This window comes from Zootoca vivipara, chromosome 1 (assembly GCF_965207765.1).
Source record: "Zootoca vivipara chromosome 1, rZooViv2.hap1.1, whole genome shotgun sequence".
NCBI lineage: Eukaryota > Metazoa > Chordata > Lepidosauria > Squamata > Lacertidae > Zootoca > Zootoca vivipara.
The window spans coordinates 56,974,600-56,998,857 of NC_142582.1; the positions used below are offsets into that span (position 1 = coordinate 56,974,600).

General features: G+C 42.0%; 2 protein-coding genes and 1 pseudogene across 5 annotated transcripts in view; 2 read left to right on the forward strand and 1 right to left on the reverse strand.

Annotated features, from left to right (window-relative positions):
* Positions 1–4,302, reverse strand: part of IGHMBP2 (immunoglobulin mu DNA binding protein 2) — a 67,815-nt gene extending 63,513 nt beyond the window's left edge. For all 3 annotated transcript variants that reach the window (XM_035122726.3, XM_088665503.1, XM_088665510.1), the window contains exons 1-2: positions 4,124–4,302; positions 1,158–1,327 (exon numbers count right to left, since the gene is read on the reverse strand). In XM_035122726.3, the coding sequence (XP_034978617.3) occupies positions 1,158–1,327; positions 4,124–4,209 (256 nt within the window). In that variant the 5' untranslated portion in view covers positions 4,210–4,302. The remainder of the gene's footprint in view (positions 1–1,157; positions 1,328–4,123) is intronic.
* Positions 4,303–4,409: 107 nt separating this feature from the next.
* MRPL21 (mitochondrial ribosomal protein L21) lies at positions 4,410–23,404 on the forward strand. The gene is made up of 7 exons (XM_035122764.3): positions 4,410–4,501; positions 9,084–9,144; positions 17,824–17,909; positions 19,164–19,327; positions 21,807–21,859; positions 22,404–22,507; positions 23,243–23,404. Exons 1-7 carry the CDS (start codon positions 4,441–4,443, stop codon positions 23,305–23,307), a joined length of 594 nt encoding a protein of 197 aa, XP_034978655.1. The 5' UTR covers positions 4,410–4,440; the 3' UTR covers positions 23,308–23,404.
* On the forward strand, positions 10,651–12,187 carry LOC118088731 (E3 ubiquitin-protein ligase RNF4 pseudogene; annotated as a pseudogene). Its single transcript, XR_015948822.1, has one exon. The product of XR_015948822.1 is annotated as an E3 ubiquitin-protein ligase RNF4 pseudogene (transcript).
* Positions 23,405–24,258: the final 854 nt, after the last annotated feature.

The following is a 24,258-nucleotide window of genomic DNA, read 5'->3' on the forward strand; positions in this document are numbered from 1 at the left end:
GGGTATGTATGTCTACTCAGAGCAAGTTCCACGTAATTCAATGCAGCTATTCCTAGGTAAGTGGGAACAGGATTGCTGCCTAAATTAATTGCAAACATCAGATAACTTCAGATATGAGCCTCTGCTGAACCATTTTGCTTAATGTACACTAGCAATGTAATGACTTAGACTACTCTCAATAAAACAAAAGTAGCTGGGTTACCAGGTCAGGGGTATCAAGAATTGATTTTTGAAACTGATCTATGAGGCACTCTGGTGAACAACAAAGTTGTTAATGGTCCTATGAACAGTCAACATTCTATTAATTTACTACCACAACTTTGCAGTTTGCCTTGGAAAGCCAATGTAAACTTTTTTTAGTTCCCATACCAAAAAGACAGATTTAAAAGGCACCCATGGGGTTTCATTTTAGGAAGTTTTTTGTTTTTTAAGGTAATTTGTAGAAGGGTTAGAGCCTGGTTTTCCTTTTTAAAAAAACAAATGCAAGGTAAACACATACAAGATGGAAAAACAAATTAATGGGAGGGAAGTACTTTGAAGCCAGTTTCTGATCATTCTATATGTCTGCTCCCTTTAAAGAATTATGTATCTGTTTAAAATTATATTCTATAACAGAATCAGTGGAGAACTACCATGGCAAATCAAATTGTTCTTGAGGAATTAGGTCTGTAAATCTTAAAGGACCATTGCCACTTCCTCAGAACTTGAGCCAGAAGGTGGTCTCGGGAGAGCAGAATTCATCCCAGTTTTTGTTAATGAATTTCTGGCCAGCTGCCATATATTGGAAGATCTGCTTTGCCTCTCCCGACTGCAAACGCCACACAATCTAGCACCATCCAGTCTTCTGTGGCACCTCCTCCTGTCAAAACTGTTGGACACCTATCATCATAGGCAGAAAGTGAATGGGAGAACTAAATGCCCTCCAGCACTAGGTTTCACCAGTCTTGAGCTGAATGCTAACTACCTGAAATGATCAAGTAAATTTGACCTAATATTAGTAGGTTTCTCAATATAAGCTAAAGTTAAAACAATCTACCTCACAATTTAATTTTCATACCCAATGGTTCTCCTGCTGCTGGAACAGAGCTTGTGATGTCATGCACCGAGGCTTAGCTTTTCTGTCTGCTTTCTATTCAAGTCAACAACGGATTACTCACCAGGACCAAAATTATTGCAGGGCAGCTCTGTCTCTGAGCTATGCTTTCTAGGTTGTAAAGTTACAAGCAGACGGCCATACAACCCCGTTCTTTGACTGGCTACTTCGAGTTTCAGCAAGCAGACACCTTTACGCTGCAGCTCTTTGAGGGAGAAACTTTCCTTCCATACCCTGGAAAAACACATAAAATTGTTATAGATTCAGAAGTTTGAGAATGGTATGAATTAAGATCTGGTCCTCTTCCACTCCCCCCTCTGCCCATAAAGAATGTGAAGGGAAATGCTGGTAGACAACAAAGAAACATCCCTTAGATTGAGTGGCCATGTGTCCGGTTTTCAGAGGTTAATCCTCTATATGAAGGGCTGTCACAGGACAGTCCTTTACTGGAAAGAGTCCCCTCTACTTGAAGGGTTGTCCAGTTCAAGTCCACTTTAAAGGTACAGAACTGTAAGAAAGAAAAGCAGGGTCTTGCAGCAGCCCATCAACCATTAGCACCAGGACAACAGACCAAGCAACAGACTGAGCAAGTCCACAGTTCACTACCTTCCCTACTATTGTTTTGTGAGCTGTAGTGTATTTCTATGTAGATTATATAATTGATTTCTAAATTTGCAACTACAGCATACATATATAATCGAGTATGTAAAGCTTATTCAAGTCTCTTTCCTCTTTTTTGCAGCACATTTCTTCTCTTTTGGCACCCTTCCAAAGAAGGATAATAATATGAGACAATGTAGGTGTGCATTCATGTCTGCTGGGACATTGAGATTACAGATTAATGCTTTGACCTGTACCTGGATGAATCTAGTACCACCACTTTCTAAGCTACCTCAGGTTGATGTGTGTCTACACAAGGGCCTTACTGTGTATTCAGGGATGTGGAAAGTATCAAAACTACCCAGACCCCCCTGGTCACAAAGTGTCCATGTATGCTAGACCTGGGCAAATTAAGATTCTTGTTTGGGTAGTTTTACAGCAATCTGAAGAGTTTGGCATCTCTCCACCCACCTTTTTTTCCTTTTAGTTTAGCCTCAATACTAGGAAACGGACACTTGGTAATTTGCATAATATAAATTAACATTTGCAAAGGATCAAAAGACTACAGGGGAAAAGAGGTGCCAAATTTAAGGAACACAGAAGTAACAAGCTGTACAAAGATTAACAGTTTCTATGCACATGTAGAATAAAAGAATGACTCCAGAAATAACAGATACCACATTTACATTCATCCAGAAGTAATTTACTAAACAACCCTGCACTAACTGATCTACCATCATATGCTGGCTGCCTGACAAGCCATGGGCAACTGTGTGCAGCCTCAAAGGGGGGAAACGTTCAATTATCAACAGGAGCATTGAGATATCAGGGGCTATTAACAGGCAGCAGAGTCTTCAATATATCTCAGGGCTATTCTGCTCTATATGAAAAGCATCTTTGAAAGTTCACTTCAGAGCAATAAACAGAGGTATGCAAGCCTGCTTTCCCCCTGGCCCTGGAGTGTAGGGATTGAGACACCTTGAATTAATAATTTGCTTCTGGCTGCTGTTTGTGAAACAAATCTAGAGTTCCCTTGGGTGTGAGGAACTGAGTGCATGGTTCTTCGGATACAGGCCTTAGCCTGAAGGTCTGATTATTTTGATACTTTTTCAGGTAATTTTAGAAAATCTTCCAACAAGTGCTCCAAGGATTACTCACCTAAATAAGTGTTAAGACATTTAACTCATATTTAGGAAGGAGATTCCATTTTACTTTATAACAAGAAAAGCTTTACCCTGCAACATAAAACTATGACTATCTCCTGTCCTCCCTGGGCTTGTATTGGGGGGGGGGGGGCTGAGAGCATGGCTTCCTTAAGGCCATCAGGAGAAAAATCAGGAAGAGTTTTTTGATGGTAAAAGCTGTTTGACAGAGGAACAGACTCCTTCGGAAGGTGGTGGGGGACTCTCTTTCCTTAGAGGTTTTAAACCAGAGGTTGGATGGCCATCTGTCATGGATACTTTAACTGAGATTCCTGCACTGTAGAGGGATGGACTAGATGACCCCTGGGGTCCCTTCCAACTCTGCAATTCTATGATTCTATAGTTAATTAATGGCAGAGGCATGATTAGAACAGCAGACTTGCTGATTAATAGCTCAATCTCTTAGCCATGTACGCTATCCCTGTTCTCTTGACAGGCACTATAGATTTTGGGGGGTGCAAGCACCAGGATCAATTAAGTAGTAGTCCATGTGGGTTCTATTGTACTCCTACATTATGCTCTTCGAGCACCTGAAATTTTCAATGCATTTAACTTTTCAAACTGTGGGTCACTGCTAGCCAAACACCATAGCCATTATTTTCTACCTCATGAAGAAAGGCTACTGTACTTGGCTCTGTACTTTACTCCCCCCACCCCTTCTCTAAAGTCCTAGACACCCATCACCAAGCAATCCTACCCATGTTTTTTCAGAAGCAAATCCTAAATTGGTCAGTGTGAGAAAGATGCTTCGAAATGCATAAGTGCAGGACTGCAACCTTTGCAGTCGGTGCTTAGTTGGGGTCATTGAATGTGTGCAGAGATAGGTAAACAAAACTGCATCTTGTGTCTCAGGAGAGATTAACTCAGAAGTGCCAAAGGGAAGCTGACTGCATGGCAGGAAAAGCTTTGGACGGTTTGTGTGCATAAAGCCCCCACGGGCAGCACAATTCCCTGTAAACGTATTCCCTCAGAATAAAGTTCCACAGTATTCAGCAGGGTTTGCTCCTTAGCAAGTCTCTTCAGAATTTGTTGTAAACCAATATACAGTACAGAATGCCAAACCATACAGAAGTAACTGGGAAACTTTTTTAATATAAATTTCAAATTCCGTACTTCGCTAGTTTAAATAGTTTTATTTCCCCTTCGGGAATATAAGTCACGCTGCTTCGTTTGTGAGGGCGACTTAGGAACCCTACGAACGCAACTGTCCACTAGCCGCCGGCGATACCTGGCTTCCGAAATCTCGGCCTCCCTTTCCTCCTTTAGCATCTCCAGCTGCCGAGAGACAAAATCCTGAACCACCACCGTCGCCATCGCGGAAATGTCCGTGGGAGTGGGGAGTGGGAAGGTTTCACGACGAAGGATTCCGCGCGGCAATAGGCAAGGGACGCCGCGAAGAGGCCAGAACTGGTCCCTGGACTCTGGGCTTCTGTTTCCAGACGGCCCCGCTGCGTCGCTGCTCCTGTCCCCCGTCCCCTCACACTGCGCTATATTTCCGGTTCCGTTGGGGCGGCAAAGAAAAAGGGAAGTACGGTAGCTGAGGGAATGGCCGCAGCGTGTTCCGTTGCATATCGGCGTCTTCTGAGCCGGGCGGGAACGCGGGCAGGTGAGGTCGCCTTCTATGCAGGTTCTTTCCAGTTGCTATTCCGGGACTGCAGTCTCCGTTGTAAGAAGGGGATGGGCTCTTCTTCCTGCTTGCAACCTCTTCCTAGTTCTTTCCCTGCCTTGCTTCTAAAGTGCTTTTTACCGCGTTCCCTAAATTGCCTAAGTCCCTTTCTGTAGTTGAGTTTTCATGAGCTAATTCAGTTGCTTCCGTTGATAATTTTTAAGAGAGAAGCAGCCCTAACCTTCACCGTTCCTTACTGAAATAGTTTCGTCCGTTCTCAGTCTTCGCATCTTTCCGACCTTACTGGGTGTGTGTAGTGTGTCTATTGGCGTTTTCCAACGTGTGCGTTCAATTGTCTCTCTTTGTTGAGCTTGAGGGTTGTATTATTATTATTATTATGACTTCATCATTGCTCACAACGACTGTGTAATTCCTGTTCTGTAAGGCAGTTACAATAGGGTATCTGGCTATTAAGGAGCCAGGTAAGGTCATTTATCTATCCTGTTAATAGTAGTAATTCAAACAGTTATTGGTTTTGTTTTTGTTTCTTTCTAACATGGAAGTTTTAAAACTTTCAACTCTCAGCTTAATTGAAAATGTATTTGTATAATTGTTATTGCATCTTGAAAAAAACACCTTGAGTGGTTAAGCTAAAAATCACAGGGAAAAGGGTGTTTTTATTTTTAAGATACTTAATAATTTTCTTTAAAACCTGAGGAATCAACATTTGCAAACAAAAGTACCCTACTAACACAAACTACTAGAGAAGAATAAAAATATTAATAGTGATGTTATAATTGAAGGTCTTTTGTGTTATTTCAAATACTTTTTTTCCATTAGTGTTTGAGGGAACACCTCGTGAATTGAAGTGTTAAGCATGTGGACTCATAGGAAAAAAGGATTCTAGGATTTAGCCTTGGAAAACAATATAAAGGCTGTAGCAGACCAGCTGCAGGTGTTTCTAGAGTACAGTGATTATCTGGATCCATTTCAGTCAGGGTTCAGGCCTGGTTTGTGCACTTGGTCACCTTTATTAAGAGAAGAGCAGGTGGAATACAACCCTGTTACTCCTACTTGCCCTTCAAGTGGCTTTTGTTGCTGTTGACTATGGACCAATTACTCAGGGTGGTTATTAGAGACAGTGTATTACAGTGGCATAGCTGCCAAGTTATCCCTTTTTTAAGGGATTTTCCCTTATGCTGAATAGGCTTCCTCGCGAGAAAAGGGAAAACTTGGCAGCTATGTACAGTGGTTTCATTCCTACCAGCATGGTGGAGTCCAGAGAGTAGCATGGGGGAAGGCTTTCTAGCTCACTATTACTTGTGCTACGGAGTTCTGTAGGGTGTTATTTTGAGAACCATCACTGGGCATTTTGGAGTGTAGTGTCAGCAATATGCCCAAGTGACTTTTGTGGCTAGGAGTGCCTTTTACCAGCTTGATCTGGTATGCCAGTTATAGATTTCCCATATTGTTGTCCTTTACTCAGTCACCCCAGAAGTAATGCAATAATTAATTTATTACAAGTATTTTTATACTGCCATTCAATCATATTGCCAGGATAGATTGCAAGAATGAAATAATGAAAATATCAATTCAAATGAAACCTAATAAACTAAAAGGTCACAAGATCATAAAAGCAGCATAAAACAGTCCTCAAGTTAAACCGTTGTGCCCAGCTTATTTCTCAGGTCATAAAGATTAGGTGAAAGTCACTGTTCTAGAAAACACCACCGCATATCCAGGAGCTCCAGAGATCTTTCCTATTCTACGTAGTTCAGGAGGGTTCTGGAAGCTTCTCTGTGTGAAAGAAACAAGCAGAAGGTTCATGATGTTTGGGTTATTCCTTCAGATAAGCTGAGTACAGCTGGTTTAAACTGGTCCTGTTATCTCTGTCAAGGTCATAATAGTAAGGCTAGAAGTAGCCTGGGTTTCATTCTCTCTCTCACTCTCTCTTTATAACTGATGTGATGTTCTGTATATAGTGTTAAGGTTTAGTCTTATGATAAAATATTGTCAGTTTAAGTTAAGTCTGCTGCAACTGGATTTCTTATGGACAGTGCCAATCCTGAATGTATTGGATTTGTGACCATTATGCTCACTTGCCTTCATTAGCAGTAAAGCTCTGCTGGATAAAATGCCTCTGGTCTATTTTTTGGGAATCCTGCAACTATACATTGGAATATATTCTGGATCAATATTGAGTAGAATTTCAATGACATCAGTTTCCCCGTTCTCCTACATCTGCTGGTGGAATCCCACTCCAAATCCAATTCATGCCTGCCTGTTTGCATTATCATATGCATCTCCATAATGTTACTTAATACCTCATACAGGAGGAAACCTGGCATGGCAGGCATGTGGGAGAAAGAATGAGGAGGCCCATGTCCACTATAGGGCCCACCATTGCTGATTCCAGCCTCTCTTCTTTGTTCCACCCCCCCCCTTTTTTTTTGTAGCCCGGTGCAATAGGCTGGGTACCACTCCCCATCCCTCCTGCTGCTCATTGTGACACTGCACACAAACACCCCAAGCACCCTGGTTAGTTTGCAAAGCAGACAGTCAAGTGGTGTATGTGGACCCAGAGGACCCCTCAAATCCTGGTGTTGGCCCAAGCTCTATAAAGGAGCACAATATTCCAGCATGCTGTTGAACAATGCTTAGCCTAAATCTAAGCAGATGTAGCAGGGGGCATTACACGCATATTGCACTTAAAACATGCATGCTTATGAATTCAGACACAGGAGGATGGTAAAATTCAAATTTGAACCAACCCAGCATTTTCCGCATAATAATTTGTGAACCTCCTCTATGCCTCTAAACTAAATACAATTCTCATGCACCAGAGGACTGTCTGGATAACCAAGGAAACTTATAGCAAGGTCTACTGGAATGAGAATAAGTTATAGAGTAAGAAAGATTAGGATTGTGCTTTTTAAGACTGTAATCTGTTCACCTAATTCTTAACGTGGTTCCAAGCGTAAGATCAGCAAGAGATTCTTGGATTCTCCTGTGTGCTCAATGTGTAGTAACAAAATTATAGGAATTTTTGTGCTACTACAAAAAGCCAAGAACCCACTGGTTATGAAATTTATTGCGTGTATAAGAGTTTGGTAAGTATGCCTTCAAATAAGCAGCCAGAATTCCATAAATAGGGTCACCACTGGTAACGAGAGATTTAATTCTGGCAAATAGCAGGGAATTCCTGCTGTACTGTATATTGCACTGCAGGAATGATGTATCTTTTGAAAGCTGCTGCTAACACAGGGAAGTGGAGAGTAACTTCTTCAAAATGCTGCAATGAACCATTAATGTCATGGGTTTAAACACATATGCATTCAGACACACACAGCTGCTTGTCCCCTTTGGAAAAAAATCTCCTTCCCCGAGTAGCAGGTTCAAAAGTGATCCACTCAAATGCAGTGAAAGCACTGAACCTCACTGATTAATTAGGAACAGTGGTGGGATCTGGAAACCTGTAAAAGCTGATTTCTTCCAGTATTTCGTCTTCCAGTTGCAGCCCCACCTCCACATTGGACTCTCTAGGGCAGCATGCACTGCAACCAACCCTCAGGAGCAGCTTGTCAGAGAGTAAAAGGAGCTGCACCAGGAAGAAGGAGCCATTATAGTATGAGTGTACCCATTTGTGTGTTTCACAATCCAAACCACTGGTTGGCTGCCAAGCAGATGGAAAATTTCTGGAGCCTTACCCCCGGGTGACAGGATTTTAGATCATTAAGAAGGAAATAACTCTGGTAATAACTGCAAATTTGAGGGTTTTTTTGCTTGTAATCAAATGTAAAATGTGCTGATTAGGCTATAGATACTTCATGGACTCTTAAAGCCTAATCCTGTGCAGAGTAAGAAGTGTCCAACTCATTTTGACTTCAGTGATCTTAGGCATGCCAAGTCTTCATAGGATTGAGCCCCCAAGACTAGAACCAGAAGGAAAAGGGGCCTCCAAGGTTTCACTCAAGCAGCTGCTTAAAGGAACTGTTGAAAGTAACTTCCCTCATTAAATAGTCCACATTTTCATGTTCAACCCCTGTAAATAATTACTTAGTGCAGGTTGTCTTTTCCTTGCAAGGAAAGTAAGTCCAGTGCTCTGACTGCAAAATGTGATTAAACTAATAAGCTGTTAGGAATAGCTGCTTCCAAGAATGGATTTTGACTAATCTTGCCATTAATTTGGTCAGGTTAATGGTCATCATTTTTACTCTGCTCTCATTATTTTTGAGGCTTGCTGTCTGCAGTAGAAGGAGTTATGTTTAAACTATTTTTAATTTGATAATTTCCAGCTCACTTAATTTAGAAAAGCTAGCATTGGAGTGCTGGGGCCAAGCTCACGAGGTGGTGGCCTCATATGCCTTCAGGATATTGCCTCATGAAGGCACATGAGGCTGCTACTTTGCTAAAGCTGATCAGGCCTGTGTCTGGTCAGTGCTTGAATGGGAGACCAGCTGGAGACAACATGTACACCACCTTGGCTTCCATGATGGAAGAAAGGTGAGATATAAGTTAAAAGCAGGTTCAGGTGTGAATCTAGTGTGGTTCCTTTGTTTCTAATTCCGTCTTTCTCTTTCAGCCTCTCTGCTATGGTCTGCAGCTCGAAATCAGAGTTCACAAAATACCTCATCACAGCAAAGGTAAGATCTGTTTGTGGCAGAACAGGTGTAATCTTTCACCTCTAGGATCCTGATCTTCCTCTGTTAGAATTATTTTTATAGCATTTTTACTCTGCTGCTCTTCATCTGAAAAGGCTCCTCGAGCTGCTTACAGATATTAATAAGTCAATCCCTGCTCTCAGGCTTACAGTGTAAAAGATCATAGAATCGTAGAGTTGGAAGGAATCCCAAGGGTTCTCTAGTCCAACCTCCTGCAATCCAGGAATCTCAACTAGATCATACGTATCAGATGGCCACCCAACCTCTGCTTAAAAACCTTCAAGGAAGGAGAGTCCACAACCTCCCTAGGGAGACAGTTCCCCTGTCAGACAGGTCTTATAACATGAAAGGAAAAGGGATAATGAAGGGAAGAAGGAGGGAAAGCAAACACTGGCATTAGATCTTGGTTAGAGTTATTGTAATGATCAGCTGGAATGGAAATAGTTCAAGGAGAAGGCAAGGCAAGCATTGTTCTCTCAGCTGAGAGTGGCTCTCTTTCTCTTCTCTCCCTCTGCTGCAGCCTGATGGAATGTTGCTGCAAGATGGGGGAATGTTGAGGGGAAAGGGAAGGCCTGATAGAGCTGGCTTCTCTGAAGAATTCATAGTTGGAGCTTTCAGCAGAGACCCCCCCCCCAAAAAAATAATATCTATCTTTCTGCTTTAAAAACAGTTACCATGTTAGACCTAGGGCCTTCTATAACAATGCTGCACCATAAGGGTGCAGTCTCAGGGACCTCATGTGCATGCATGTTAGTGCCGCACTGGAACTTTGGGAATAAGTTCCCCCCAAACCTCCTTTTTAGGGGAGAGAGCTACACAAAACAAGATAAGTGTTAAAGGAGAACTATGATGCATGCGGAAACTCCATGCTGGACGGTACGCCTCTTCTCGGGTGGCGTAGGCCATGCTGTTCCTTGGCCTGTCATGCAGACAATCAAAGAAACAAAACCTTGTGGATTCACCACCAGCACTGCATAGTTTGCAAGATTTGTATGTGCATTTTTAAGGCTTGGGTGTACACATTGAATGTGTCATACCTGAATAATACCTCTTGCGAGAGCAGCCCTAAGAGGTGCACTCCAGTAGAGGCAACACAAAGGAATTTCATTTAATATTTCCCATCATCCTCAGCTTGGCTCTGTGCCCTGTTTCTTCTTGAACAAGAGGCATTCATCAGTCTTCCATGAATTCTTCCCTTCTCCTTATCAGACTCTTGTATAAAGAGGACTGTCAAGGTAGGGAAAGGTACTCCACCTCGTAATAATCCTAATTGTTTTAGCTAACCTCTTGGCTGAAAGATAGAAAATTAATATTTGTGTGCTTGCTTCTTAGCCTAATCATGTTTCTTCCTACTTTAATGCAGTTCTAAAGAGTAACACGAAATACACCCTAACTCCTCAAGATTTTGAACTTGCTTGCAGCTTCGGAGTACCTGGTATAAAAGAGACACAACTCCCAAAAAAGTTGCAGTGCTCCAAAGCGTCACCAGTTGCATAAAGTTGCTTTAGAGAGAGCATTCATGATCATCATTATCACATGACAAAATTGGTTGGCAACTAAGCTGTGAACAGCACGCGGAGATAAGGGGGAAAGCCAGTACTCTGCAGCCTGTGCCACTCCCATACCTGTGCATCATGAGTTCAACTAGTACAGAATGTAATGCAACCAAGGACAGGAAAACCAAGAGGGGCAGTCGCAACACCTCAGCAAGACCTCGTAATGCTCTGGACAAGATGATGGTGGGAACTGCTTCTGAACCCTGTATCCCTTCCTCCTCCTCCTCTTCTTTGCCTTCTACTTCCTCCCTGGCATTACCTTTACAAACTGCCCTTGCTGGCTCCCCTCCTGTTGCAGGCCCGAGTTTTATGGAACAAACTACTCCTTTGAGTGGTAGCAAAGGAACTGAGCAGCAGGACATTCAGAGAAAGTATGGTGGAGACAAGACTCACTCTATGCAAACGCGTAATCAAAGGAAAATAGCTGCTGCAGCTGCACAATTAGAGCCACTCAGACTTGATGATAGAAGTGTTGATGAGGAAGTAGTTGACCTCACTTGTGAAACTTCAGAACCTATAGTTGTTGATCTTACACATAACGATTCTGTTGTGGTTGTTGAAGAAAGTGGACAGCAGCCCAATAGAGAGTTCAGACGTCAACCATTGTCTGACAGCCTTATATTAAGTAGTGATGATGATGATGATAGCGGACACACAGAGAGTGATGCTCTTGCCACTAGAAAGCTGCCCAGAGAAGTGGGAAGGGAGGAATTTGCAAGTTCAAGATCCTCAGGCACTGTGAGTTGTCCAATTTGCATAGAGAGCTATGCAGAGATTGTGCAAAGCGGGCGGCTTATAGTGTCAACAAAATGTGGCCACATCTTCTGTAGTCTGTGCCTCAGCAATTCTCTTGGGCATGCAAATTTTTGCCCAACTTGTAGGAGGGAACTCACTCCAAAGGAGTATCATCCAATTTATATATGAAGACCTGAGTGTCCCTGAACACAGTCTAATGTGGCCTTCATAAACATGAGTGAACTCCAAAGAACACACAATGTATACATGACAATTAGCAATTTCACTTTTTTCCAATTGGCCTCCTTATAGTCCAGTTGTACTGTTTAAGCTTCATTTTGCTTTAAGGTTTTTGCAGCTCACATTTTTTGAGGTCTGTAGAAGTTTGAAGAACAGCTTGGAGGATATGTCTGCTGTTGGCACGTTGCTTTGTGCAGATATCTCATTTCAGTTCTTCTAGTTCTGTTGCTGCTTTGAGAAAAGATTGTTATCTAGTGAACTCATTTATTCAAGATTAGGCCGTTCGTAGTCATCTATGATAATACAACCTGCAGCTTCTTTTTGCAATTTGCCTTGTAAAAAACTAAAGCCCGTTCCATATCTACTTGTTTTCTAGTGGCAAACATCTCTTTCTGTTGATATAGCCCCAATAAAGATCCATGAACAGACCAAGATTTATAAAACACTGTGGCTCATTTCTAACACTGCATGCATAAATGACTTATTACAAATAACTTTTGGTGGTCCGAGTCTTCTCTTTAATAGAATACAGCCATAATGTTAGATCTGAACAGCTTTTTCTGTCCACACATATGCTTATGGAGGAATTTTGCCAATGTTGCCACTTGAGGCAGAATCAAATCGATATGAGCTAAGCTATTTATGTGAAACACTCCTCAAATGGTTGGAAGAGGATAAAGTAATGATCTGCTTCTCATAAATGGTTTGCTGTGGGAAATCTACATCCATAGGCACATGTTTCAAGCAGCAAGCATGTAAGACTGCACATGGTAAAGTCAACTTGAGTTGCGGTAACTCACTTTCTTAGCCCTGTTATGTATTCATAGTAGAACTATGAATGGCTTGACTTGTTGAACTTTTAGCTGCTGCTGTACTAACAGGTCAAATTGCTTTTAAAAGTTTTATGTTGCTAACTCTTAAATCAAAGGCTTTCTCTTCAATGTATGCCACCCAATCTTCAGTTGGTAGAAAACATGGGATATTCAGATTATCAGCAGCATCTCACCAGGCCTTAATCTGCAAGGTATATGGGCTGCTGTGAGTCTCATAATATTTTCCCCATATTTCTTTTTTATTAGATTTTAAATGAGTCTCATAACATAATGAAACTTCACCCATTACATTTTGGAGAGCCAGTGTTATGCTTCCAGTTCAGCATTAGATTGAACACCTTTTTAAAAGGGGATGTTTCCTTAGTCTCCCTGTAGCCTGCTGTAGGGGCATAGCTGCACACACCCCCATATTAGACTTTCACATAGCCTGTCAATCATGTGGAACGGTTAGGACTTCCACAGATTGAATTGTCTCCCTGAATGTGGGTGGGCTGTGGGGATCAAATACTCTCTCTGCAAATGCATGTGGTGTTACCAAAACCTATATGCAGCCCCCAGCTTTCGAATGGAGGTTAAGTAGGTTGCTAAGTGGACTGTCACTTGCATTCATCCCTACCATCATGACTTCTGTTTGCACAGACACTCTTATTAAAGAACAAATTACACTTTGCCCAGGGACAGACCCTGGTAATCTGGTGCCTTGGGGGGGTCCAAAATTTGACACACACCCTGCCCTCGCGGTGCCTTCCGAAAGCCAGGTAAGGGAGGTGTCAGGCTTTGGGAAGGATGCACAAAGCTCTGGCAGGCTCCTAGAGCTCTCCCACCTCATTCCCAAAGCTGGGAACATGCTAACTAGGCTTTGGGAAGGAGGCAGGACGGCTCCCTTTTGGCCCCCACATCCTCTGCAGGAACTGGTTCACGGTCCTAAATCCACCTCTGTCTCGTGTATCATTCACCAATAAGGCATTTTACCCATTGGAGAAAGTTGCAGAATGTATTTTTGAGGTCACTTATTTGAGTCGTGATGGGAAAAACTTAATTCCTGTGCAGAATCCTTAATGTGTACCAAACTGGAGGGGTACAGCAATCGCTACTGATGGCCAATGCTGTATGGAACCTAACACTTCACCAATCTAGTCTTTGCATAAAAGTTTTAGCAAAACTATGTGTTAGGGTGCCTCAACCTCTTACACAGTTTCCTGAATCCTTGCAGTGAAAGGGTGTTTTTTTGGGGGGGGGGTTATATAGTCGCAGTTGAAAAACTGCACCCAAGTTAGCAAAATGCAGCAACAAAAACTACATCTGCATACTGGTATAATGGTTCTTGCATAATGGTTCCTGCATAATGGTTCCTGCATAATGGTTCTTAATGGTAGGCAGCAATTGCCATGTGACACCATGACAAGAATAGAAGAATATTTAGCAAGTGAGTCAGCACTTAAAACTATCATATTCAGATGGGTTATTACATGCTGTTGTTTGACTAGAGACTGGACAACTCCCCCACAGGACACTACACTATTACTTTTGTGGTATATAAATACAGTGGTGCCTCGACTTAGTAATTTAATCCGTTCCGAAGGCACCTTCGTAGGTCAAAAAATTTGTAAGTCGAAAAGCGCCATTTGAAACGCAATTTCCCATAGGAATGCATTGGAAATGGAAAAATTCGTAAGTCGAAGCAACCCCATCTAAAAATTTGTAAGTCGAAAAAACCCTATCTAAAACCGCCGCAGTTTCCATTCGGATGTCGAGAAATTCGTAAGCGTGCGGCCATTTGCCCCATTCGTAAGTCAAAAAATTTGGTTGTCGAGTCGTTCATAAGTCAAGGTACCACTGTAAAGCCATAGGCTATGCTAATAACGGATGGAATAATTGACTGAATTCTCTGTTAGGTTTTGTGATCTCTGCCATTTCTCAAGGACAAGGTCACAGACATCTGAATACAATTTACCTGCATTTAAAAAGAAATGAGTTCTTAAAGGACTGTCAGTTTTTATGTGTGGTTTTCATTTGGTGATGTATATATAATTAATGTTTGTGAGGTGTCATCGTCCCGCCCCCCGGTATTCGTAAAAGAATTTTTGGTAGATTGTACTTTATTTTCACAGCAAAAAAAGTAATCTGAGTACTCCAGTAGTCTTTTAAATTAAATTAAATTATGCTACTCTAATTTCTTTCAAATACTAATTCTTTAGCATTCCTAGTATTAATTAACCCCCTCTTTTTATCTTATTGCTCATTTTTCATTTTTGCCTACTGTATGTATCTTAGCAGAAGCAGCTCAAGACCCATAGGTGGTTCATGCATAGGGGAAAATATTCTGTTTCCTGCTTAAGCTTATTATTAGCAGGTGAGATCTTTAGACCGGATTTCTTAACTGGCATTGTTCTCTGCCATCTTTGTTGTTGTTTAGTCGTTTAGTCGTGTCCGACTCTTCGTGACCCCATGGACCATAGCACGCCAGGCACTCCTGTCTTGCACTGCCATCTTTAGCAAGTGAGAATATGTGTTGTCGGGTTCTTGCTCCTCATGAGTTCTGAAACTTTTGATCTACAGAACCAAACAATACAGTTCCAAAGTTTTGAAGGTAGCACTTATTTATATGGAGATGGAGATTTCCAGAGTTTGTGTGAACCTGAAGGAATTTACACTCTTTGACAGAATGCTGATGGAAACCAAAGGGAATGCATATTTGAGTTGTCATTCGTCAGTTTTATGCCAGCACCCTAGGGTTTCTTGCCAGGCATTGCATCTCCAGAAAATGTGTGCTGTCGAAAGCTGTCAGTGTACTAGAATTTTTAGGTAAGCTAAAGTGCAGCTAGTTTCTGGGAAAACCAATTCAGTTTGGAAAAACTGACAGCCAGTTGCCTAGGTAGTTTAAGCAGTTAGTTATTTGACACCTGCCCTTCAACATGAGGTTCAAGGGTGTGGGTTGCAACAATTTCAAATACAATATTAAAAACCATTAAAACACATCACGATCAAAAGAATATGGAAGATGCTATGATATTTCATTATTAAGAGTGAGCACCCTTGGGAAAATTTATTGTACTGACATAGGGGCGCAGCATTCTTTCTGAATGTGTGCAACGACTGTTCACAGGAGTACAACTTACAGTGTTAAGGGGGAAGCCATATAGAGAAGGGAGGAGGTATATGCAAATATGTGGAAGGTGTCTAACCTCTGGATTTCACTGCATGAACTGTATAAAGTCCTAGGTAAGTCAAGAGATAGCTTAATCCTGTCTTCCAAAAACCAGTACATGACTGCCTGCAGAGCCTTCCTCAGCCAGCTCCATAGATGGGTTTACAGTCAGTGGCAAAGTGCCCCCTCTGCCCGCCCGCTTGGCTTGTTCAAGATAAAGCTGGCCTCCCTTTTTACTTGCTCCTAGTACCTAGCCAAGTAACCAGTTAATATTCTATTATTCACACAAAAATCTTGAGCATCACAGGGATGGTGTATCTGGTGCTGAACACTTTTTGCCTTAACAGATTAAAAAACAACAGCAGCTCTTCGTATTCAACGTTCCATGTTCCCTTGCTTAGTTAATTTAGTTCACTTTTCTGCATAAACAAAAAAACACTTTGCATCTTAAACAAAAATCCCATCAGGATTCCAATACTGTAGTAACCAGTTTTGAAAGGGGTGACCCAAACCCAGTGAATCTATTTTTGCTTGTGCTAGAATGCTTTGCTGAACTTCCTTAATCACGGTGAGTGCAAGGGTGTGCATAAATTATGTTGTAATTATGCATTCACAAATCACCATCAACTTTCTGACTTGTGGTTGTAGGGTTTGGCCTGTTTGTCCAATATAGAGAGCTGAAGGGCACCGTTGGCATTTGATGGCATACACAATATAGCTCTCTATATTGGACAAACAGGCCAAACCCTACGCCAAAGGATAAATGGTCATAAATCTGACATCAGGAATCGCAAGACAGAGAAACCAGTAGGAGAATACTTCAATCTCCCAGGACATTCTATACAAGATCTCAAAGTAGCTGTTTTATTACAGAAGAATTCAGAAACAGACTGGAAAGAGAAGTTGCTGAATTGCAATTCATTACCAAGCTTAAAACCATGGAGAGACCTGGTCTGAATAAGGACATTGGATTCTTATCTCATACATGATAAAGCTTTTTTTAGCACCCTTGCTTTTTCCTTCAAGACCAATTGCAGTCGTTAACAGTAATTAACTGTCATCAACAGCTTTACCGCTCCTATCAGCCTATCACCCATTCCCACCACCCTTCTGAGTAATACCCCTCCCCACCCTCTGACTATACATAAGGGTATGGTGACTTCTGTTTCAGTGTATCTGAAGAAGTGTGCATGCACACGAAAGCTCATACTGTACCTATGACAAACTTAGTTGGTCTCTAAGGTGCTACTGAAAGGATTTTTTTATTTTTGTTTTGAGAAGGAAGCTGACAGGCAGTGCTACCTTCTGGTCCTTTTATAAGTAAGAAGGCAGGTAGGGTGGGTGCTGGCTGTGAGTAGAACCAAGTACGGTAAGTGAGGCAGCTCTCCAATTGTCCTAATAGACCAACCTCCGCTGGTTCCAAGTTTCCAGTGGAATTGTAGCACTTGTGCATTGATTTCTGATGGTTTGCAAAATAACTGGCTTACACCCGCATGTTTCCAAACTCCAATTCCATGGACACATGCCTCAAGTAAGATCTCCCTGCCCAGCATTCTGTTCTCACAGGGGCCAACAGATGCCTAAGGGAAGTCCACAAGCAAGACATGAGTGCATTAGCACTCTCCTGTTCATGATCCTCATTCACTTGTTCTGCACAGCCAACATTTTGCCATCAGGGCTGTTTGCACCACCTGGTTTTTTTAAAAAGGAAAATGCCTCTGGTTTCACACCAACCCAAGCTTTGGATCTCTGTCCCTCAGTTCTCACTTTGTCATTGCTTCTTATACCCAACTTCCCCATCACGTTCTGAACCTTTTTGGCTGAACTACTCTTACTGATTCCTGACTTTTGGGAGCAGCCATGAAATTGGCTAGATGGACAGAAAACACGTCTATTTCATAGAAAGATTCTGTAACAGGACAGAACCTATCTCTAGTTGTGGTTCACACTGTTAAAAGATATGAAGGAAATAGTTTTGGGAAACAAGATGACAAGGGCTCTTGGGCTAAGATTGTTTTTGTTTTCTCTCTGTGGTATTGTTTCCAAGAGAAAGCCATTTTCTTCCTTATTTAGGGACGATATTTGAAATACCCTTATAGGTTCAAGAGCTTGGCTATTATATTCATCAAAGTATATTCTTATTTCGCAGACTCCTTCCAAAAACATCCTTAACTTCTCCCCCATATCCTGAAATCAAACTCCCTGATCCTCTAGAAGAGGCAGAACACCACAGAGGTAAATACACGTAGCAACCAAAAGCAAAGGGTATGGCTGTACCTATTTGCTGGTTTTGTTTTGTTTTGTTTTGTTTTCTCATTGTCTTCATTCCCCCCCCCCTGTTTTGCATCTTTACCGTTTGCATGCCTAAAGAGCATTGGCTTTAAGAAAAATTGAAGCAAATCAATGCAGTGTCAGGGACTGGCAAGGGTCCGAGGAGTGTGTGGCGGAGGCCGTGGGGCTAGAGTCAGATCCAGTGGAAGAGGGCAATGATTTATGAGAGTTGGTGCCTCCTGCAAGGCAGGAGCTGGAAGAATGGGGAGAATTGGAGCAGTCAAAGATAGCGAGGAGGTGCAGGATGTGGGGAAAGAGCCAGGGCTGGAAGAAGAGCAGAATCCCCTCTGTCGTCTTCTCCGTTATCCTCCAGCACCAGGAGGGGCTTGGAGAGGTAGGCAAAGCAACAACTTCCATGTAGGAGAAGCCACAGATTGCTTGCACGCATTCCCATCAGGTGAGGGTACTTAAGGTTGGGTGAAGCCATGGTCACACTGTTGCTCCAACAGTCCTGCTCCGAGCACAAGTCTGGGGAGGGAGGCCAGCTACTTAGTTGCCAGAAGCGTGTGTGCATTTTGTGCACCTTAGGAGCTACTGCAAGTGTGTGTTTTGTCAAGAAAGAATTAAACTACCAGCCACTTGTCCTCTTCGGGCTGGGTTGTGCTCAGGACATGCAGTAAGAGATAAAAGACCATGTGGACTGCCGTACACAAAGTAAGACCATTGGTCCATCTAGCTCAGTTTTGTCTACAACAGGGTTTCCCAAACTTGGGTCTCCAGCTGTTTGCCCTACAATGTCCATCATCCCTGACCACCGGTCCTGCTAGTTGGGATGATGGGAGTTGTAGTAAGCAATTGGGGCAGAAGGAATGGAAGTATAGAGAATATGACTGTGAAGTTCATACCCTGTGGGTGGCAATGGCTATTATAAAGCATGATTATTGGTGAGATGGACAACAAAATAAATGTTCAGCCCTGGAACTGCTCATTGCAGACCAGAGTAGCCACTGAGTATACAAAAGGTTTAACTTGAATGAATCTTCACTGCAACTTAGGCCTTAGAACCAGTTTTTGTAGTTGTTGGACAATGAGGAATCCGATGTGGATTATTACATGATTGTGAAAGAACTATTTGCTTTATCGAAAACTAGTATCACGCACACATACCCACACAAAATTCCCACCTCATTTATTCACTAACTTAACATTTTTATCCAGAGATTGTTCAAAAAGTAAATGAACTAATTGCCACGGGACAATATGGAAGACTGTTTGCAGTTGTTCACTTCGCCGCCAGACAGTGGAAAGTAACCAGTGAAGACTTGATTTTACTTAATAATGATATACCAGCTGAATGTGGAGACAGAATCCGAATGGAAAAGGTAAGCTTTATATTAGCAATTGCTTTATCCTATATTAGACATATTTCATCGGTGTCCTCATATTTTAAAGTGATTGGATCCCCTATGTTATTAGGTGGGTGTCAAATATGATGTTAAATATCACATCACTAAGAATGTTTGGGCTGATTCAGACAAGCAATGCTAATTTTTTCCATCTTTTGCCTGTAAATTTGGGCATGGAGAAAATTTAGTGGGAGCCAGCTGCTTATATGGGGACAAGGAGGTAAAGGGACCCCTGACAGTTAGGTCCAGTTGCGGACGACTCTGGGGTTGCAGCGCTCATCTCGCTTTATTGGCCGAGGGAGTCGGTGTACAGCTTCCAGGTCATGTGGCCAGCATGACTAAGCTGCTTCTGGCAAACCAGAGCAGCACACAGAAATGCCGTTTACCTTCCCACCGGAGCAGTACCTACTTATCTACTTGCACTTTGACGTGCTTTCAAACTGCTATGTTGGCAGGAGCTGAGACCGAGCAACGGGAGCTCACCCCGTCATGGGGATTCAAACGGCAAGCCTAGGCTCTGTGGTTTACACCACAGCGCCACCCGTGTCCCTTTTGCCCCTGACTGTAGTAGCTTGGGAAAAAAGGACAGCTGTGATCCCAGAAATGGCTGCACCTGTCCCCATGTAAGCAAATGATTAACAATAAAATTTCTCCATGCACACACAACACTAGTTTGTGTGCTCAGCCCATGTTCTGTCTTCACAACAATGAAATGTCTAGAAATATTAAAGTGGTGAATATTAAAGTGGTGAACACCCTTGTCTTGTTAGTGCTTTGATCGTTACTTTCATCTATTCTTGTACCAGCTGGTTGACCTTCATAGGCTCCTTTAACCTGTTGCTGTGGAGGGAGGGGTGTTGTTTTTAACTAATTAGTGCTTCACAGGCACTGGCATCTTGGACATTATATGAAAAGCAAAATTTCAGATTCAGGGTTTCCAATCCCCAGAATTAAATTTACGATGGTACTAGAAAATCACACACACACCATTTGTATTTTGGGAATTAGTATCATCTTGCTCTTCTCTTTCCATATTTGCACTTAACAAGCATTAATGCTACGTAGTAAACTTTATGGCTCTCTCCTATGCTCACTGAAAAGAGCTGCTGTAATTCTTATTACTAGGAAATGACCTTCCTTGCCGCAGAATAGAATTGTAGACACAGGTATCAGCTGATCTTTGATTTTACTTTCATTATTTTTGGGGGAGGAGGGAAAAACCAAATATACTGTGAACTTTCATGCATACCAGAGGGCTTCATTTGCCTAATTCAAACCAAACCAGTCCAATGTCATTCTCTTAGATACTGCTCATAAGCATGCTACCCTTGAACATGTTTTGAGACTGCTAACGCTGACTGCTTTGTTGTTGTCCAGATATGGCACACTTACATGTTGACAAAGGCACCTGCTCTGATTTGTAAGCAGGACTGGCATTCACATGGGAATGATGGGGGTGGGTGGGGGTGGAGTATCCTTCAGTATCTAACCTAATCCACTTTTAACACTAACTCAGCCTGTTTAATCAAAGACATAGATAAAATACCACAAGTTACCATGAAATGAAGTTGTGTTTAGTTCATCAGCATGCATAGTCTAGTGAGGTGCCCTGTTATGGAATAATTTAGCAAGAGAAAAAATACTTCCCACAAACCTAGTTCTCTGGTTTCATTTCAGAGAGGCCTCCCTGGGGATTGTGCTCCTCTCAACCACATGCCACATCCATATGTGAAACGGATCAGGTGTTTGCAGAAAGCTGACAGCTGGGAGTGCTAAAATTTAGATCAGGGTGAAAACGTCAGGCTTTCATGTTTTAAGCTTCCAGTAACTCCTAACCACAATCCTGTCAGGATAGAGCACTGAACTAGAACTTAAGACGTTCCCAATTATCAGCTGTGTGCAGCATCACAGAGCTTCACTGGCTTGTTAGAGAGGTGGGCAAATGTTTTTGAAAGGCAGTTAACACACAATATTGAAGTTCCCTGCATCAGGGTGCTACCTGCTTTCTCGAGGTTACCAGTTCTGAACCCCAAAAGCTGCTGCAGATCTGTGAGTTTTCAATGGTGGAACCACGACGGGAAAACTACCCTCTCCTTTTGCAATGTGTGGCTGTTCCTACAGCAGCTAAAGAAATCACTTCATGTGCGAAAACAGCTATTCTGTTACTTTCCCTTCCTGTCTCACCATTTCACAAAAGCTAATGATGATGTCTTTTGTTCGAAGTGAAGACGGATTTTAGTGTATGGTCTAGGCAGGGGCCAAAAACACAGTTCTCACCAAAGACAGTATTTATTGGTTAGGCTAGGACCTGCCCTTCCTTAGTCAGCTATAAGCTGTGGCTAGAAAACTTCATTGCAAATGTAAAGCTCCTTTTTCCCTCAAGTACATTGACAACATTCTGATAGTGTTATTACAGTCATGTGGTGACGAATATGAGTTATTTAATCTTGTCCAGGTATTGCTGGTTGGTGCAGATGACTTCACCCTGCTGGGAAAGCCGTTGCTGGGGTAAGGCATACTTTAGAATAATTCTCTCTTGAGGTCAGCTGCCACCTTTATTAAAATGTTTTCAGGACAGGTGCAATTAAGGCAATAATAACAACAGAACCCCACAATAAAAACCCCTAAACAATACCCCAACCCAAGAGTTCACCTGCTTCAGCTTTTGTAGTTGGAGTCAGTCAGGGCTCTGCCCTCCCAGGCTGGGTGTAAAAGGCCTGCAAGGCAAGGAGCCGGTCTTCCAGGACTCACAGCCAAGATGGTCTTGTAATGGTGGGGGAGGCAATTGTTAAATGTTTGAGGCCACTGTGACACATGGTATTCTCCCCACCCTGATTTTGGGTTCTTTAGCCTTTGACAAAAGCAACCGTAAACAGCTCCAAACATAATTATGCCTGGGATCTATTCTGTGATGTGGAAAAAACTAGAGATGTAGCCCAAAATGGACCCATAGCCTTCACGTCTGCTTTTTTTCTTTTCTTTTCTCTTTCTACTTTACCAGCCCCCGTTTGATTAGAATAAAATGTACAATGTTTTCCTCTTTACTATAAAGGAAGGATCTAGTCCGTGTGGATGCAACTGTCATTGAGAAGACAGAGTCTTGGCCAAAAATACGTATGATAATCCGTCGAAAGGTTAATTACAAGAAAAAAACAAGTAAGATGGCATCTAAGCTGGTGTTATGTCTAGGATAAAAGAATGCAGTGTCCTATGTGTCCATAGAATAGCTAGGATGGTGTTCCATCAGTTAGAACCTTTTCTTTTTGCTGGTCAGTTACAGTGGTACCTCTACTTATGAATTTAATGCATTCCGAACGCACATTCGTAAGTAGAAAAAAATTGTAAGTCGAATCCCATAGGAATGCATTGGGAGAAAAAATTCGTAAGTAGAAAAAATCCTATCTAAACAGCATCCAAGATGGCGGACGGAGCTCCATTCGTAAGTAGAAACACATAGCTGCCAAGTTTTCCCCTTTCTCGCGAGGAAGCCTATTCAGCATAAGGGAAAATCCCTTTAAAAAAAGGGATAACTTAGCAGCTATGAAGTAGAAACGTTTGTAAGTAGAGTTATTCGTAAGTAGAGGTATCACTGTATTCTGGTTTAGCTTTCACTCTCCATATCTTGCCTGTGAAGCCAAAGATGTTAACAAGCTGAAACAACATCTTTAGCCCAATCTTAATTAGCATGCTTAGTAAGGAACAAATGACAGCTTATTCCTCAGTGCCTCTGGCAGAAACCTTTAAGATGTATGCGATGAGTCGAAATTGAAACCTGAATAGATTTGAAGGTGGTTCTCTTTGTCTTGGATTATTTGACTCTTTTTGTTAACATACTTAGGTAATTGAACTCCAAGGCTGTTCTCTGATCTGTGTTTTTCCATTCTCTTTCAGTTTTAATTCAGCCACAAACTGTTCTCCGGATAAACAGCATTGAAATTGCTCCTGTTCTGTCATGACGAATTCTTAGGCTTGCGGTTTCAGGGTGATACGAAAGCTGAAAAATATTTCAGTTGCATTTTGTTGTTGTCAATAAAGAAAACTACTATGAAATAACTTTTGTTCAAATATGATTTCTAACTTGATATTGATTATTGTGAAACTACTGTCTTGTGAAATTGGTGGTTAAGGAATGATTGACAAGATACCCCCTGCCCCATGTGTGGTGGGGTTGGCTGATTTGCTTCATGCTGGCTGCCTGAGACTGGTGATGGTTTGATTTTTCCACATGACCCATTTCATGTTAAAACCACTACCTGTAGTTTAAATATCAGAATGAGTTCCCATAACATATCAGTGAACTGAAGAAGATGTCTCACAAGCAAACATATTCTTAACTTGTTAACATGGTTGATATTATCTGTGCTGCAACAATCACCTCTGATTCAGCTCATGCCTAGGCAATGGTCAGAGATTACTGCAACTGGGGTTCAACATCTGGGGGGTCCCAGGTTCCCCATCCCAGCTCTGAAGCCAATGCTGTTTGCAGAACACTTTTTAAAAGTAAGTAGTTTTAAAATGTGCCACAGCATATTTTGTCTTGAGATGAAAATTGCTTTTTACTCACTTTGCTAATGCCATAATTGAGACCTCTACTTCAATCCTTTAGTACTCGAGTTTAATGAGCTGGATTAGCAATAGCGTTAGTTTCTTCCATTTCCTGATTCCTGCTGATGAAGAGAACCATTTCCCTCCTTCAGTCCTCTTTAGAGAACTGCAGAAAAATCACTTTGCCAAATACTAATGAACTGTAAGGAGCAGCCAGCATTGTTCCATGGGAGATTAATTCATTGTTTGTCCAATGAGATATCTGTTGCCATCAGTTTTGCAAGAGCACTACATGGTGTCAAACTACTGGTCTATTTATTCCTCGGAATGCTTGCATAGCGCAGAACAAAGGCAAATTAGGT

Coding starts and splice junctions, on each gene's coding strand:
- MRPL21 (XM_035122764.3), top strand. CDS start 4,441: ATGGCCGCAGCGTGTTCCGTTGCATATCGGCGTCTTCTGAGCCGGGCG. Junction 9,145..17,823: donor AATACCTCATCACAGCAAAG/GTAAGATCTGTT, acceptor CTTATTTCGCAG/ACTCCTTCCAAAAACATCCT. Junction 22,508..23,242: donor TAATTACAAGAAAAAAACAA/GTAAGATGGCAT, acceptor ATTCTCTTTCAG/TTTTAATTCAGCCACAAACT.